This window comes from Ornithorhynchus anatinus, chromosome 1 (assembly GCF_004115215.2).
Source record: "Ornithorhynchus anatinus isolate Pmale09 chromosome 1, mOrnAna1.pri.v4, whole genome shotgun sequence".
In the NCBI taxonomy this organism is placed as follows: domain Eukaryota; kingdom Metazoa; phylum Chordata; class Mammalia; order Monotremata; family Ornithorhynchidae; genus Ornithorhynchus; species Ornithorhynchus anatinus.
This window is the reverse complement of record NC_041728.1, coordinates 138,172,081-138,189,453: the sequence shown is the minus strand read 5'-3', so window position 1 is coordinate 138,189,453 and position 17,373 is coordinate 138,172,081. Positions and strand designations below refer to the sequence as shown.

Genomic DNA, 17,373 nt, shown 5'->3' with positions numbered 1-17,373 from the left:
AAAGGGAGTGAGTCGTGGTGCCATGGAAGGGAGCAGGAGATGAGGAAATGTGGGGCTTAGTCATGGGAAGGCCTCTTGGAGGAGGTGTGCCTTCAGTAGGGTTTTGAATGGGGAAAGAGTGATTGGCAGATTTGAGGAGGGAGGGCATTCCAGGCCAGAGGTAGGACATGGGCCAGGAGTCGACTGCGAGACAGGCGAGATGGAGGCACAGTGAGAAGGTGAGCACCAGAGGAGCGGAGTGTGTGGGCTGGGTTGCAGAAGGAGAGAAGGGAGGTGAAGTAGGAGGGGGAAAGGTGCTGGAGAGCTTTAAAACCGAGAGTGAGGAGTTTTTGTTTGATATGGAGGTGGATAGGCAACCACTGGAGATTTTTAAGGGGGGGGTGACATACCCTGAACGTTTCTATAGAAAGATAATCTGGGCAGCAGAGTGAAGTATGGACTGAAGTGGGGAGAGGCAGGAGATTAGGAGGTCAGAAAGGAGGCTGATGCAGTAATCCAGTCAAGACAGGATAACTGATTGTACTAATGGGGTAGCAGTTTGGATGGATAGGAAAGGGTGGATCTTGGTGATGATGTGAAGGTGAGACTGACGGGATTTGGTGACAGACTGGATACGTGGGTTGAATGAGACAGCGGAGTCAAGGCTGACACCAAGGTTATGGGCTTGTGGGATGGGAAAGATGGCTGTGCCGTCTACAGTGATAGGAGAGTTTGGGAGAGGACAGGTTTGGGAGGGAAGATAAGGAGCTCTGTCTTGGATATGTTGAGTTTGAGGTGGCGGGAGGACATCCAAGTAGAGATGTCCTGGAGGCAGAAGGAGATGTGAGCCTGAAGAGAGGGAGACAGAACAGGGAAGGAAATGTAGATTTGGGTGTCATTCACATAGAGATGGGAGCAAATGAGGATGGAGAAAAGAAGGGAGCCAAGAACTGAACCTTGAGGGACCCCCAGAGTTGGGAGATGGGAGGAGGAGGAGATCACGAAGGAGACTGGGAATGAAGGGCCAGAGAAATAAGATGAGAATCAGGAGAGGATGGAGTCAGTGAAGCCAAGGTTGGATAACGTATCGATGAGAAGGGGATGGTCCACAGTGTCAAAGGCAGCTGAGAAGTCGAGGAGGATAAGGATGGAGTAGGAGCCATTGGATTTGGCAAGAAGGAGATAATTGGTGACCTGTGAGAGCAGTTTCAGTGGAGTAAAGGGAGTGGAAGCCAGATTGGAGGGACTCCAGGAGAGAGTTGGAGGGTACGAATTTGAGGCAGTAGTGGTGGTATTTCTTTAATGCTTACCATGTGATAAGCACTGTGCTAAATACTGGATTAGGTGTGATGCAATTAGGTCAGACAGAGTCCCTGTACTATACGGGGCTCTATGTAAGAGGGAAGAAGAATGAATATTCAATCTCCATTTTACAGACAAGGAAACTAAGGTACAGAGAAGTGACTGGGCCAAGGTCACATAGCAGGGAAATAGCAGAGTGGGCATGGAACCTGTCTATTAACTCAGTTGTACTGTATACTCCCAAGCAATTAGTACAGTGTTCTGCACACAGTAATCAATGACATTTACTGTGCACTTACTGATTGCACAGCACTGTACCAAGCACTTGAGAAGAGTACAATACAAGTTGATAGACATTTTCACTGCCCATAAAGAGCTCACAGTCTAGAGGGAGAAATACATGTGAATATTAAGTGTTTAAAGGGTACAGATGAATCAGTAAATGGTATTTATTGAGCACTTATCATATGCAGAGTACCGTACTAAGTGCTTGAGAGAGGAAAACAGAGTTGGTAGACATAATCCCTGCCCAATAGGAGCGTAAAGTCTAGAAACAGAGACAGATATAAAAGTAAAATTCATATTTGTTCCTAAGTGCTGTGGGGCTGATGGTAGGGTGAATATTAAGTGCTTAAAGGGTAAAGATCTAAGAACATATGTGATACAGAATGGAGAGGGAGCAAGAGAGGTGAGGGCTTAGTCGGGAAAGGTCTCTTACAGGAGATGTGATTTTTATAAGGCTTTGAAGGTGGGGAGAGTGATGGTCTGTCACATATGGAGGTGAAGTGAGTTCCATGCCAGGAGGAAGACATGGTGAGGGGTCGCCAGTGAAACAGAGAAGATGGAGGGGCAGTGGATAAGTTGGCATCCGAGGAACGACATGGGCAGACAGGGCTGCAGGAAGTAAATCGCAAGGTAAGAAAGGAGGTGGTAAGATGACTGATTTAAGGCTGACGGTAAGGAGTTTCTGTTTCAAGTGGAGGTGGAGGGGCAACCACTGAAGGCTTTGGAGGAGTGGGTTGACATGGACTGAACTTTTTTTAGAAAAATGATCTGGGTAGCAGAGTGAAGTATGGGGAGGGAGAAGAGACTGTAGGCAGAGAGGTCAGTGAGGAGGCTGATGTAGTAGTCAAGGTGGGATAGGATAAGTGCCTCAATCAGTGTAGCAGCAGTTTGGATAGGGAGGAAAGGCAGGATTTTAGCGATGATGTGAACAATTTGGTGACAGGCTGGACATATAGGTTGAATGAGAGATGAATCAGGATAATGTCAAGGCTGTGGGCTTGTGAGATAGGGAGGAGAGTTATGTTAAGATAGATAGTTATGGTAGTTATGTCGAGAAGCAGCATGGCCTAGTGGTAAGAGCATGGGCTTGGGAGTCAGAGGTCGTCGGCTCTAATCCCAGCTCTACCACTTGTCTGCTGTATGACCTTGGGCAAGTCACTTAACTTTTCTGTGTCTCAGTTACCTCTTCTGTAAAATGGGGATTGTGACTGTGAGCCCCACGTGGGACAACCGGATTACCTTGTATCTACCCCAGTGCTTAAAACAGTGCTTGGCACATAGTTACCGCTTAACAATTATATTATTATATTATTATTATATTATTATTATGTTGTCTACAGTGATGGGAAATACAAGGGTAGGATAGGCTTTGGGTGGGAAGATGAGGAGTTCTGTTTTGGACAGGTTTAGCCTGAGATGTTGATGAAACATCCAGGTAGAGATGTCCTGAAGGAAGGAGGAAATGGAAGGCTACAGAGAAGAAGAGCGGTTGGGGTTGGAGAGGCAGATTTGGGGATCATCCACATAGAGATGGTAGTTGAAGCCATGGGATCGAACGTGTTCTCCAAGGGAGTGGGTATAAACAGAGAATAAAAGGGGACTCCCACTGTTAGAAGGAGAGAGTTAAAGGAGGAGCCTGAGAAGGTGCGTTCATAGAGACAAGAGGAGAACACGGAGTGGACAATGACAGTGAAGCCAGGGTTGGATAATATTTTTAGAAGGGGGTGATTAGCAACCATTCAAATACCATTGACTGATCAATCAATTGGACCCCAGGTTCTCAGACTCTGCATCTCTCTATTCTTACATTAGCTTTCACTTATTTTGGGGTAAGACAAAAATAAGAATTTCAGAACTATGCAGAGGCACAGCTGGACTTACCTCCCAGCTTACTAGTACACAAGCATCTGACACAAAAGAAAGACAAGGTGCTCTGCATTGCCCAGGGGGCCCCGCTGCTGTGGTGATTTCTGAAGCATCTGAATATGGACCATACTAGAAATAAAATGGAAACAAACACACACTTTGATTCATAAAGGCACACACACACGATTACATAGCTGTTAATGTGCTGGGCTATGCCCTCCTCACTAAATATTTGTGTATCATCCAAATATTAAGGTCTAAATGACCTCAAAGGAAACTGGGATTGAACATTTCTAGAACTTATTCCTGGATGACAACCTCTCTAAAAGAAAAAATGACTTCCTGAACTTTTTTAAGGGTTAAAATTCAAATTCCTGACATTTACTTCCCTCAGTTAGATAAATGAGAAATATGAAGAATCATGCTTAATAAGAAAGTGTTGTTTACTGTGACCTCAACAACTTAAATGAACTCGGAGGAGAATCTTACTTTCCTTTTTTCCTCAGAGAGAACTAACCAAACTGACACATAAAGATGTTTAATTTCTAATGCATAAGAAAGCACTAATAATTGTTGCCAAATCTGCAGATTCTGGGTATTTTTGACTACTATAACAATATGTCTCTCTTTTAAAATATTACAGCAGTTCATATTATTATGCCTTTTGTAATAATCAGCTTTGAGGTTCAGAACTTGTAAAATGCCTGTATAAATAGGATGCATATATCAGTAGTTGAATTTTGCAAGGACTTTTGTTTTTTTTAGCATTTGTGGCTTGTCTGGAATTCCCTTTTCCTGCATTGGAATTTAAGGGCTCTTGCTGTAGACCTCTGATTCTTTCAAATTGTTAGCTACATTGCTGACCCTCATTTTAATAATTTAGTGCTTACCAACAGTGACTATAATAGTGAACTGAGGGACAGAAAATTCAGACTTAACAGATGGATAAAGTTGGGCCTTTCTTTGAAGCACTCTCATCTTTTAGGTTTAAAGTTAATAAACATTTTTATTTCATTTTGTTTTACTGCCTCATTTGTTTTATTCTTAACAATATACTCTATCAACATTCACCTTCCCTTTCCAAAATACTCCAAAATATGAAGCATCCAAACCTCTGTGGCCTTACAGCTTTATTTCCCATGCATTACTTCCTAGTTATCAGACTGCTGATTTCTTGCAGTTTTAAATCCTTGCATGTTCCTATGATCAAAATCAACCCTTGGTTTCATAAGACAACTGCTTTTGACCACTTCTATCTGAATGAAGAGTTTGCTGATCAAATGAATAGCCACTGTAGAAACAGTTCTGAAAGTCATAATATTTTTTCTTTCCCTTCCTCCCTCTCTCCCCACCTTTTTGTTATTTGTTAAGTGCTTACTATGTGTCAAACACTGTTCTAAATGCTAGATACAAGTTTTTTAGGTCAGACACAGTCCAATCCCACACGGGGCTCACAGTCTTAATGGGAGGGAGAACAGGTATTTAATCCCCATTTTATAGTTGAGGGAACTGAGGCCCAGAGACGTTAAGTGACTTGACCAAGGTCACACAGCAAGTATTTGGTAAAACCGCGTGGCTTCGTGAAAAGAGCACGGGGCTGGGAGTCAGAGGTCATGGGTTCTAATCCCAGTTCTGCCACTTGTCTGCTGTGTGACTTCGGGAAAGCCACTTAACGTCTCTGTGCCTCAGTTCCCTCATCTGTAAAATGGGTATTAAGACTGTGAGCCCCATGTGGGACAACCTGATTACCTCGTAACTACACCAGTGCTTAGAACGGTGCTTGGTACATAGTAAGTGCTTAACAAATACTATAATTCTTATTACAACTGGGATTAGAAGCCAGATCCTCTTTCCAATTTAGGGCAAACTCCCCCATATCCCTGTTTTCTCGGTCCCCTCACTACAAGTTGAAAGTGGGTTATAATCATAAGATGCTTCATTTTGGATTTGTCATACACATTTATAAAGGTTTAAAACATTGTTATATTTGAGGCATATAAAAACCACAACCCAACTTACCCCTCCATCATTCAAGGCCCTCACTCTGAAATGATACAGAGTTCCAGGAAGGAGGTTGCTGACTGTGCACTCTAGATCGGGTCCATGATACACTTCAGAAGCAACTGCTTCAGGTTCGGTCATCTCCACGCTGTATTCTGAGACCTGACAACCACTCTCTGAGGATGGGACATCTAGGAAAAGGCATTACCATTTTTGAGATCACTTCTTTACTTCTAAATATCCTCTACTTAAAATCAGGTGAACTCTGTCAAAACTCCTGCCTTGTCCCTCTCGCTCATCTTATCGGTGGGAAGAAATAACGGGCAATAGTGAACTATTTAGTAACAAGGACTTTTCCTAGACTGAAATGAGGTCCTTGGAAAATGCAAACTTTCTTCATAAATTTAAACATATGAGAAAACTAAACATATTATCCAGAAATAATTTCAAATTATTCGATGGATTTCTAAGTATTTAGGGAATGTTTTGTAGCCAGTGAGAATACTTAGGGGGCAAGAAGGAAAAGATATCATTTGAAATCCAGAACTTGACTGCTGAATCTTATTTTTGTCATTTAATGTCATGAAAGACCATCATCCAGGCTTTTGTTACTAAGCTGACTCTGGGCAAGGAAAGTGTTTACCAACTCTGTAATATTGTACTTTTTCAAGAGCCTAGTACAGTTCTCTAAACACAGTAAGGGCTCAATTAATACAAATGACTGATGGATTATTTAGAGGAATTAACAGCAAAAATGAGGCTAACCAAAATGGATTTGGAAGTACAATATTCAATTTCATGATGGAGTACCTCTCCAACTTTTCATGAATTATAACTGGAAGAGATTTATGATTTCATACTGTTAGATGTTTCTGTTACAAAATACATGAAAACTACAAAAGATGTCTTGTTTGGTTATGAAATGTAACTAGGGCTGGACAAGCAATTTAGAGGTTGCCTCAAAATATCCTATAACATCACAAACGAATTCTCTTTTTCTTTCTCTCTGTATTATAAAGTATATTGTATTTACTGGACAAATTATATCCAAGGCATAATTGCCCCACCTCGATTTTTGAGGAGGAAATAAAAGATTATTTTTAGTACCTCACAGAAGCAAAACAATGCTTGGTAAATAGTAAGTGCTTAATATAATCTTTATTATTATTGTTTTAATATTGCCACAGGCCAGTGAGGAGGTGCAGAAGAGTGAGCCATCGCTTCTCCCCAATTTTTCACTGTCCTTCTAGTAGTGAGAATACTCACTAAGTGTTCACTGTGTGCCAAGCAATGGTGATAAGGGAGGAGATAATACTAGATAATCAGATTGGACACAGTCCCTATTACACATCAGGCTCATAATCCAAGAGGTAAGAGAGAAAATTGAGATCCAGAGAAGTAACTTGTCCAAGATCCTACAGCAGGCCAGTAACTCCTCTTTTGCTTTTCATCCCAAAAAGTGGGTATTCTGCTAGGCTCTAGGGTGTCTAGTCTTCAATCTCACAGAAAGCTTGTTTACTCATACTGTTTCAGCTTGGAAAGCAGCTTGGCCTACTGGAAAGAGTTTGAGCCCGAGAGCCTCTAATACTTGCCTACTGTGTGATCTCGGGCAAGTCACTGAACTTCCCTATGATTCCATTTCCTCATCTGTAAAATGGGGAGTATTTATTCTGAGTGTAATCTTGCAGGGTGGCCTCTGTCTCAAGATACTGACAGATCTTTTGCTTTTACCTCAAACACGGAATGGTATTTATTTACTGTGTGTACAGCACTGTACTAAGCAAAAGTATAGCAAGGTACAAAAGAGGTGGTAGACACATTCCCTGCCACAAGGTGCCCTCAGTGTTTAGGGGACAGAAAAAGAAAAGAAATTACATATATGTCTGGTAAAATTAACAGAATTGTCATAAGAGGCAACGAATCACCCATGAGAAGTGATCTGAAGTAGAAGAGACTCTTGTTACAAAAGGCAAGATGGTCCATAAAACCCAATTGGAAAGAAATTTGAAATTTCCTTTTCAAATTGAAATTTTAAGACACAACCCTTTCATGACTTAATTCAAGTTTTAGGTTGGATGCCTTTTCTAAATTTTTAGATTGGTCAGGGCAAACCCCCCTACCTCCAAACATAATTATCCTAAGTAATGTCCATGAAATAAATGCTAATGATCCATTAAATTTCATTATAAGCAACTGCTACAATATCAAGGCTTTAAAACACAAATCAGTTAAAAATTGTACACTCACTCCATTGTAAATGAACTTCTTTGTGCTTTGGTTTCCCCAAGATCCTGGGTGGCCGACATTGACCTGGTGCAACACTTAATGTACGGACGGGTAGACTTTCAGAACACTAAAAGAGAACAGAAGTTGAGAATAAATGAACCATTCACTCTATCTGGGAGATAGCCCTATTCTTAATTGTGATATACTCATTATATAGGCATGATAAGCAATTATAAACCCCTAACATAATTATTTTAAACAGGAGGAATATTTTCTTAGGTTTCATATGAAATACACATTTTAAGCAATTATTGGGAGATTTTCAATGAGCAAAAGCTGCAGGTCAACACATTTATAATTAGGGAATTAAATAGGGGCATATATAAAATTCCAACAAAAGATTTCTGCAAAAAATTTAGCAAATGAGGATCATGCAGATGTTCTTGGTGGCTTCACACCTAAAATAACTTTAAGCAGGAAAATCTTTACTAGAAAGGAAAAGAAGGCCCTAAAATGCCTCTCTGATGTTAGCTGAATAAAATTCTCTCATTCAACTTGGAATTGAGAGGCTCTACACTAAAAATGTTGCTGGACTTTGTCAACTGCTTGCATAATCGACCACTAAATTAGATAAGAAGCAGTAATAATAATAATAATAATAATAACGCTGGTATTTGTTAAACGCTTACTATGTGCCGAGCACTGTTCTAAGCGCTGGGGTAGACACAGTGCCTAATGGGTAGAACAGGAGCCTGGGAGTCCGAAGGACCTGTATTCTAATCCCAGCTTTGTCACTTGCCTGCTGTGTGACCTAGGGTAAATCACTTAACTCCTCTCTGCCTCAGTTACCTTGTCTGTAAAAATGGTGATTGACTGTGAGCCTCATATGGGACATGAACTGTGTCCAACCTGATTATCTTGTAGCTACTCCACTGCTTAGTACAGTGTCTAGCACATAGTAAGCACTTAAATAAGATTTTTAAAAATCTGGTTATAGCCACCATCATCCTAGAACTACACAAGAACAAATGCACAATGAATGATTTTTTCTCTTCTGGAGGTCTCCATTATTGTCTGTGTTTTTGAGCCCTCTGAAATAAAAAGTCGACTTTTAACAACCTCATTGCCCATCTCCAGAGTACGATATTACAATATTAAAACATATTATGCTCTGGAGGAAAATAATTCCTACCTGACTGTGTCCACCAGTACTGATGCAGCATGCCCGGAGTTTATACAAAGTGCCTGGTTTCAAGTGAGTACAAGTATATTCTGTAGCAGATCCACTATATGCCACTTCCCACTGATTGGCTGAAAAAAACAAAAACATTTATTCAGTTAGGTTGGTTTTTAAGAAAGGTTTATTACTCTCAGCCCTAAAGGATCTGTCAATAAATCTTAATTCTTATTTCCACATTTCATGGTGCTCCCATGCCCCCTTACTGTCCATGCCCTGGACAGACTGCCATAAAGGAGATAAGTTCTGGAAGTCCAAATGAACAGTTAAAACATGAAGAGTTAAAAGATTTGGATTTAGAGATGTAGTAAGTGCTACGTGCTTTAACTTGAGGACTTTCTGACCCATCATATTCTGCTCTCCTCCTCCAAATGGAGAATATGGCCTGAGAGATGCCTGGGAGAAGAAGTGGCCTCAGGAAAGCTACTGAGAAGCAGTACGGTGAGGTGGATAGACCACAGGCCTGGAAGTTAGAAGACCATGGGTTCTAATTCCAGTTCTGCCACTTGTCTACTCTGTGACCTTAGGGCAAGTCATGTCACTTCTCTGGGCCTCGGTACTGTAAAATGGGGATTGAGACTGTGAGCCCCATGTGGGACAGGGACTGTGTCCAACCCGATTTGCTTATATCTACCCCAGTGCTACAGCGCCTGGCACATAGTAAGTGCTTAATAAATACCATAATTATTATTATATAAGGTCATCAGGGTGGACACAGTCCCTCTCCCACAGAAGGGCTCATAGTGTAGAATAGGTACCAAATCCTCATGTCTGCCACCCTTTCTAGACTGTAAGCTTGTTAGGGTCTGGGAACATGTCTACTAATTATGTTCTGTTGTACTCTTACAAGTGCTTAGCACATAATGAGTGCTCAATAAACACCACTGATTGATTGATTGTATGGGAAAGGAAACTGAGGCACAGAAAGTTAAGTGATTTGCCCAGGGCCACAGAGAGGCAAGTGGCGGAGCTGTGATTGAAGTGATGTAAATTAAGTAGTAGAGTTACCCACCCCACAGCATCTGTGTATATTTGTACATATTTATTATTCTATTGATTTTATTAATGATGTGTACATATCTATAATTTTATTTATTTTGATGCTATTGATGCTTGTCTACTTGTTTTGTTTTGTTGGCTGTCTCCTCTCTTCTAAACTGTGAGCCCGTTGTTGGGTAGGGATTGTCTATGTTACCGAATTGTATTTTCCAAGCGCTTAGTACAATGCTCTGCACACAGTAAGCGCTCAATAAATACAACTGAATGAATTAATTAAAACCCATAGTACATAAGTACATATCTGTAATTTATTTCTTTATTTATATACATTAATGTCTGTCTCCCCCTCTGGACTGTGAGCTCATTGTGGGCAGGGAATGGGTCTGCTGCACTGTACTCTCCCAAGCACTTAGTACAGGGCTTTGTACAGATTAAGTGCTTAATAAATACAGTAAGTGCTCATATAAATAATAATGAATTTTTATTATTATTACTTTCTGTAGCCTCCTTGCTGAGGTGTTGGGACATGTAGATGTGCCTGGGGAGGGGGAGGGAAAGCAATCTGGGAAATTATACCAGCCACCCTCCCCAAGGGCACTGATGGTCCATGAAGCAGAGAACAGAGACAAAATAGAGGACAATGCTGGAAGGAGCTGATTGCACTATTAACTATTCTGCACAAAGGCTTGTCCAGCCTAGCCTTCAATCTCTTCCTTCCACAGTCACTGATTAGTTTCACATTTAGGACATATATCCAAAGGCAGCAGTGCAGGAAGAAGCATGACCTAGCGAAAAAAGCACAGGCCTGGGAGCCAGAGGACCTGGGTTCTAATTTCAGGTCCACCACATGCCTAGTATGTGACCTTGGGCAAGTCGCTTCACTCTGAGCCTTAGTTTCCTCAACTACAAAATGGAGACTCAATACCTGCACTCCCTCCTTCCTGACTGTGAGCCTTACGTGGGACAGGGACTTTGTATCCACTCTAGCAGTCAGAACACTGCTCAACACATAGTAAGTGCTTAATGAATACCATTTGACATTTAAAAAGGCAATTTGAAGCTGAAAATGGAGGTAATCATCTGAATAGCCAGGCCAAAGCAACTATTGAGGAAAAGAAGATTTAGGTACTTGGATAATTCTATTTATTTATATTGATGCCTCTTTACTTGTTTTGATGTTTATCTCCCCGCTTCTAGACTGTAAACCCGGTGTGGGCGGGCGGGGATTGTCTCTCTTTATTGCTTAATTGTACTTTCTAAGCATTTGAACACAGTAAGTGCTCAATAAATAGGATTGAATGAATGAATGAATATCTACTTCAAGATAAAAATTCAACAATGCCCATGTTTAACCAAGTGCATGTAGCAGTGTTCCTAATTCTACAGGTAATTTGTCAAGAGATTTAGATACATTTTCTCATTAACCAAGTTAAATATGTTTTGAAGAGTTTGCCATTTTAATTTCAATTGCATCAAATTCCAATAAATTCTCATTAAATATATGTCAGTGAGAGAACAATTACATAAATGTAATTTCACTTGTCCTAAAAATGTCCAGGACCTATCAAGGTGTTTTAATTGCAGAAGTGAAGTTTCCTTTGTAGCTAGACTGTGAATTACAGCCTTTATCCTAATGTTTCATTAAATCAATCTATAAAACTCTTAGAAACAAAGCAATACCAGTTGATTACCAATAGTCACTGCTAAATATTTATGTAGAGTATAATTATATGATTCCTTAATCTCTCTAATTCTCAGGTAAAAAAACAAATAATTTACACCTACTACTATATTTAAGGAGGTCAATACATGGTGAATTCTCATTCTGGATGATTCAAGGTTGGATTAATTATCCAGTTTCTAGGTCATCGATAATTTCCTCTTTTTGTCATTTCTCTACTCATTAGCTCAAACACCAGAGGTTGATCAGGGGAAGAGAAAGAAAGCAAAACTCAAATTGGTGAATGTTTTTTCCTTGAGAGTGGCTCTGATCCGTGATTTAATGGAACAAAAGGTAAAACATATTAGCTAAAATGAAACTCTCTCATCGACCTTACCTTCAGAAGTCCCTTCAGAAATCTCCAATAAGTATTTCAGGATTTCAGATCCACCATTGTCCTGGGGAGGATCTGAAAAAATACGAATGTGTCTTTTTAAAGATTCAGATTTCAGATTTTATAATTAAAATCACTGTTGCTACTTAAACATGCTATTTCTCTAACCCTTTATGAAATCAAGACTCTCCTTAATTTGCAGGTTTCAAGACGAGCAAAGCATTTGTTCCAATGTGAGGGCAACTGCATAGCAAGGAATGGAGGGCTTAACTACTACATCTCTGCTTCTACAAGAACACTGCTACCTCCTTGTTAATAATTCACTTCAATGAAGTCACAGAAACACCACGTATCTGAATTGTCCTGACAGCAAATTCCTTGGTACACGTAAAAATGTAGGCAAAAACAACCTCCAAAAACCTTGTAACAAAAATTAATAATCAGTGGCAACAAAAAGACTGTCTGATTTTTCTGTCCTGAGGGAGTCAATCCTCATGACTCCCCAAGTAGTTGTGCTTTGGAGCACAAACCTGGAAGAGCCCTTAGCCCCTGAAGAGGGCACCAGTATCTGCCAACCCTCCATTTCTGCTGGGTTGGTGACTCCGTGGCCTCCAGCCATGTATCCTCCAAACCACAATTACAAGGCTGATAATCCTGACTATTAATAGCCCATCTGTGTGACTGTCCCAACCTGCTCTCTCCACAGAAGTAGAGGCAGCACGGTCTAGGGATAGAGCCTGGATCTAGGAGTCAGAAGGACCTTGGGTTATAGTCCCAGCTCTGCCGCCTGTCTGCTGTGTGTGACCTTAGGCATCTCATTTCACTTCACTGAGCCTCAGTTACCTCATCTGTATAATGGGGATTAAGACTGTGAGCCCCATGTGGGACGTGGACTGTGTCCAACATAATTACCTTGTACCTAACCCAGTGCTTAGAATGTGCCTGGCACATAAAAAAAAGCAATGGCACCAGCAACACAATTTGCTTGTATCCACCCCGGCACATAGTAAGCGCCGAACAAATACCACAGTAAGGAGCGGGTGCAGCAACATACTTGCATATTTTAATTAGGTTTTCTTGCACTGATGTTAATGTAGTTTGCTCGCTGAGTTTTGGGAGTCTGGTTGGTAATACTTGTTGGCTTTTACAACAGGAGGACTTAGATACTGTATGTCTTTGTTTTTGTTTCATTCTGTTTTGCTCTGACATCTGTCTCCCCCGATTAGACTGTAAGCCTGTCAATGAGCAGGGACTGTCTCTATCTGTTGCCAAATTGTACATTCCAAGCACTTAGTACAGTGCTCTGCACATAGTAAGCACTCAATAAAAACTATTGAATGAATGAATGAATTAATCATCTGCCCTTCTCATCACTGAACCTGAGCTGGCCCTTGATCCACTAAAGTGGGAGTGGCTAATGAACATTTCTTCAAGCTGAATAAAGTTTTGAAGCATTTTTTAAACTACTCCCTAAGACTGAAAACAGGCTGACCCACATTTTGATGATCTATAGATTGAGAGTCTCTAACTTCATCACTTAACGCACCCGGTCTCCTCCTCGATCAAGCAGAAGTTCCTTAGCGTCGGCTATGAGGCAAGCCCAGCTCTCTCCATCTTACATATAGGCTTCCATCACCTGCTATTCCTCAGTTCCCACTGGTCCTTCCTCCCATTCTAACTGTATCCTGCTCTGGGTTCTTGGGCCTCTGATCCTAAGCTCACTCTGTTTTTCAGGCCTGGGAATAACTTTCTCCCTCTTCGAACCCACCAATCAGCTTTTGTCAACTTTAATAATAATAATAATAATAATAATAATAATGATGTTGGTATTTGTTAAGCGCTTACTATGTGCCGAGCACTGTTCTAAGCTCTGGGGTAGACACAGGGGAATCAGGTTGTCCCACGTGGGGCTCACAGTCTTAATCCCCATTTTACAAATGAGGTAACTGAGGCACTGAGAAGTTAAGTGACTTGCCCAAAGTCACCCAGCTGACAAGTGGCCGAGCCGGGATTTGAACCCATGACCTCTGACTCCAAAGCCCGTGCTCTTTCCACTGAGCCATGCTTTAGAATCCTACTGAAATGATCTAAGTAGCCTTCTCCATTTCATTCCCTTCTAATCATGTTAGACTCTGTCCATATCCCAGATGGGGCTCACAATCTTAATGCCCATTTAAGGTAACTGAGGCCCAGAGAAGTTAAGTGACTTGCCCAAGGTGACACAGCAGACATGGGGCAGAGCCGGAATTAGAACCCAGATCCTTCTGATTCCCAAGTCCGTCTTCTATCCACTAGGCCACGCTGCTTCTTTCTGCTGCCCCCATCTCTTGTGTGTTTATACTCACGATCCTCAGTGGATATGCATTCAGACTAATTAATAACATGCTCATATATTGGTGTTTACATTCATCTATGGATACAACATATAAATCTGTCTCAACTTTCCATATTCTTGCTAATACTCGTGGCCTTCCTCTACATTCTGCTCCTGCTATTTGTAAATCGCTAGTTTATTTAGGGCATAAGCTCACTGTGGGCAGGGAACATGCCTACCAACTCTTTTATCTTGTACTCTCCCAAGTGCTTAGTGTGCTCTGCACACAGTGAGGACTCACTAAATATGGTTGACTGAAGGCATTAACATATCTTTTGCTTCTGTTCCAAGTGTTTCACGGGGTGCTCAGTGCACACCTCTGCTCCTCAAAAACCTTCAATAATAATAATTGTACTATTTGTTAAGCATTTACAATGTGCCAGGCACTGTACTAACCGCTGGGGTGTATACGAGCAAATCGGGTAGGACACGGTCTCTGGCTCACGTGGGGCTCACAGTCTAAATCCCCATTTTACAGAGGAGGTAACTGAGGCCTAGAGAAGTGAAGTGACTTGCCCAAAGTCACACAGCAGATGGATGGCAGAGCAGGATTAGAACCCATGACTCTCTGACTCCCAGGGCCGTGCTCTATCCACTAAGCCACTCTGCAATGGCACCTCGTGTCAATCTAAATCAGGCAGCACCTCCTCACAGTTGGTTTCAAGGCTCTCTCCACCAACACATCCCACAGCATACATCTATCTGCTCTCCTCCACCTGCTGATTCTTTCCTCCTATGCTAACCTAACTGTACCATGCTAGTGACTCATACTGCTCCCCAGTTTTGCAACACCCTCCCTCCCCCAAATCAGGCAGACCATAGCCTTTCCCCAATTTCTAGTACCTATGTGCTTATATATACTCATCCTTCACCCTAATGTATATTAATTCATTCGGCTATACATTTTACTTCTGACGCCCCAACTAATGTAAACTCCTTGAGGGGACAGAATCTGCCAATTGATGTTTTGTATTTCCCAGGCGCGTATTACACTGTGTGTTGCACTAAGTAGGTTCTCAATAAATGTTACCATTACTATACTCAATACACTAAACACTCAATAAACACCACCGACAGAGATAAAATAGGAAAATACAGAATAATCTGACAGGCACAAAAAATTAAGTATATGTCCACACATACAACAAACAATATAAAATAAGAAGCTTCGCTACTTATATCCTAATTTCATATAACTTCGACTACTACTGAAGATAGTTCTCATATCCAACCAGCAGATTATGACAATGATCAATGCACGCATGGAACACCCAACAGTGAAATGTGAATTGAATTTTTGCCTGCAATGAACTGAAATGGTTCTACGAATCAATAATGCTGCAGTAAATTAAAAAAAAAAAAGCAAACATACCCCATTTAACGCTAAAGCCATGAGATGTAATGGGCCCTTTGATAAGGGGCCTCGTTGGAGGACCCGGTCTGTCAGGACTTGTTGTACAAACCAAAACATCACTTGGACAGCTTTTTCCTTCGACATTAGAAGCAATCAGCTAGAACAGTATCACAAAATAGGCACATATTTATATGTGAATCTTGAAACTTTCAGGGATTAAAATCAACTGGCTGCTTGAATAATTTAAGGTTAACTGATAGAGGAAAAAAACACATTAGAAAGACACAAAGCCCTACATGTTTAATCCATTTCAGGGACCACTATCTCGTCAAACCAATTTTGCTCCATAGAAAGCTTGAAGAAAGGAGGTCCTTGCAGTTGAGGTGGCTGACCAATTTCCACTTCAAATAAAGTTTTCGTTCAAAACTGACACTTTGAAAATTTGAGAGTTTGGATTTCTGAATGTTGAGGCTCAACGCTGACCTTCTCAGGCAAATCTTTCTCACCCTCCCTATTGCTAGAGTTGCAGATTCACAAGGTCCTTCAGGGTCAGAGATTCTCAACAGCTAAACTGAGAGGCAGTCGGATAAATATTGCCTGAATCCTATCCCAAACTGAATGAGTGAGTGGAGAGCTCCCAAAGGAAAAAGGTGGTAACTTTACCTTTTCCATCCACACTATAACCTTACTATCTCTCAATATCACAGCAGTGCAAATTAGACATGGGTCCAAAGACAGCATTTATTTTCTGCCCCAGAGAGTATTACATGGGCGCAGAGGAGCAAAGACAAATTAGTTTTTCTTCATTCTAAAATGATGGTTCTTCAGTGCCCCCAGACCGACACTGTTTATTGTTATATTGTACTCCCCAAGCGCTTAGAACAGTGCTCTGCACACGGTAAGTGTTCAATAAATACAGTTCAATAAATACACCAGGCTCCAATCTAGCTTTCTGGCCTCATGTCCTCATCTCCATCCTTCTGGAGCATCATCACTGGCCCAAAACACCCCCGGTGTTAGGAGTCGGGCAGAGACCCGGCTGGCCCGGGACCCACCAAGCTTATTCTGGTTATTAATTCCCAGACAGACCCTAAATGCTTCAGAAGCAGCGTGTCTCAGTGGAAAGAGCACGGGCTTTGGAGTCAGAGGTCATGGGTTCGAATCCAAGCTTGGCAACTTGTCAGCTGTGTGACTTTTGGCAAGTCACTTAACTTCTCGGTGCCTCAGTTACCTCATCTGTAAAATGTGGATTAAGACTGTGAGCCCCATGTGGGACAACCTGATTCCCCTGTGTCTACCCCAGCGCTTAGAACAGTGTTCTGCACATAGTAAGCGCTTAACAAATACCAACATTATTATTTCAGGGAAATGCCCTCTGGGCAGTGCAGTGTCTGACCCACGGCTGGGGCCTGCCTCCTGACACCCTCTAGACTGTACGCTCACTGTGAGCAGTGTATCTGTTATATTGTTATACTGTACTCACCCAAGCACTCAGTACAGTGCTCTGCACACAGTAAGTGCTCAATAAATACCACTGACTGATTGATTGAGCCAGGTCTGTCAGGGGAGAGGGAGATGGTGGAGGAGGGCCCAAGGTTTGTGGCAGAAACGTGAGAGTGGCACCATGCCCCCAGCCCAGCCAATCCTTGAGACCCTAGAGCACTCTGCTGTCCTGTACTCTCAAGCGCTCAGTACA

General features: G+C 41.6%; 1 protein-coding gene across 4 annotated transcripts in view; it reads right to left on the bottom strand.

The window, feature by feature from the left end:
• The window catches only part of FNDC3B (fibronectin type III domain containing 3B), a 418,267-nt gene that overhangs the window by 54,051 nt on the left and 346,843 nt on the right, over window positions 1-17,373 (bottom strand). For all 4 annotated transcript variants that reach the window (XM_029057950.2, XM_029057966.2, XM_039913103.1 and 1 more), the window contains 6 exons: window positions 15,696-15,834; window positions 11,953-12,024; window positions 8,852-8,970; window positions 7,681-7,786; window positions 5,452-5,624; window positions 3,448-3,561 (listed from right to left, as the gene is read on the bottom strand). In XM_029057950.2, coding sequence (XP_028913783.1) covers window positions 3,448-3,561; window positions 5,452-5,624; window positions 7,681-7,786; window positions 8,852-8,970; window positions 11,953-12,024; window positions 15,696-15,834 — 723 coding nt within the window. The remainder of the gene's footprint in view (window positions 1-3,447; window positions 3,562-5,451; window positions 5,625-7,680; window positions 7,787-8,851; window positions 8,971-11,952; window positions 12,025-15,695; window positions 15,835-17,373) is intronic.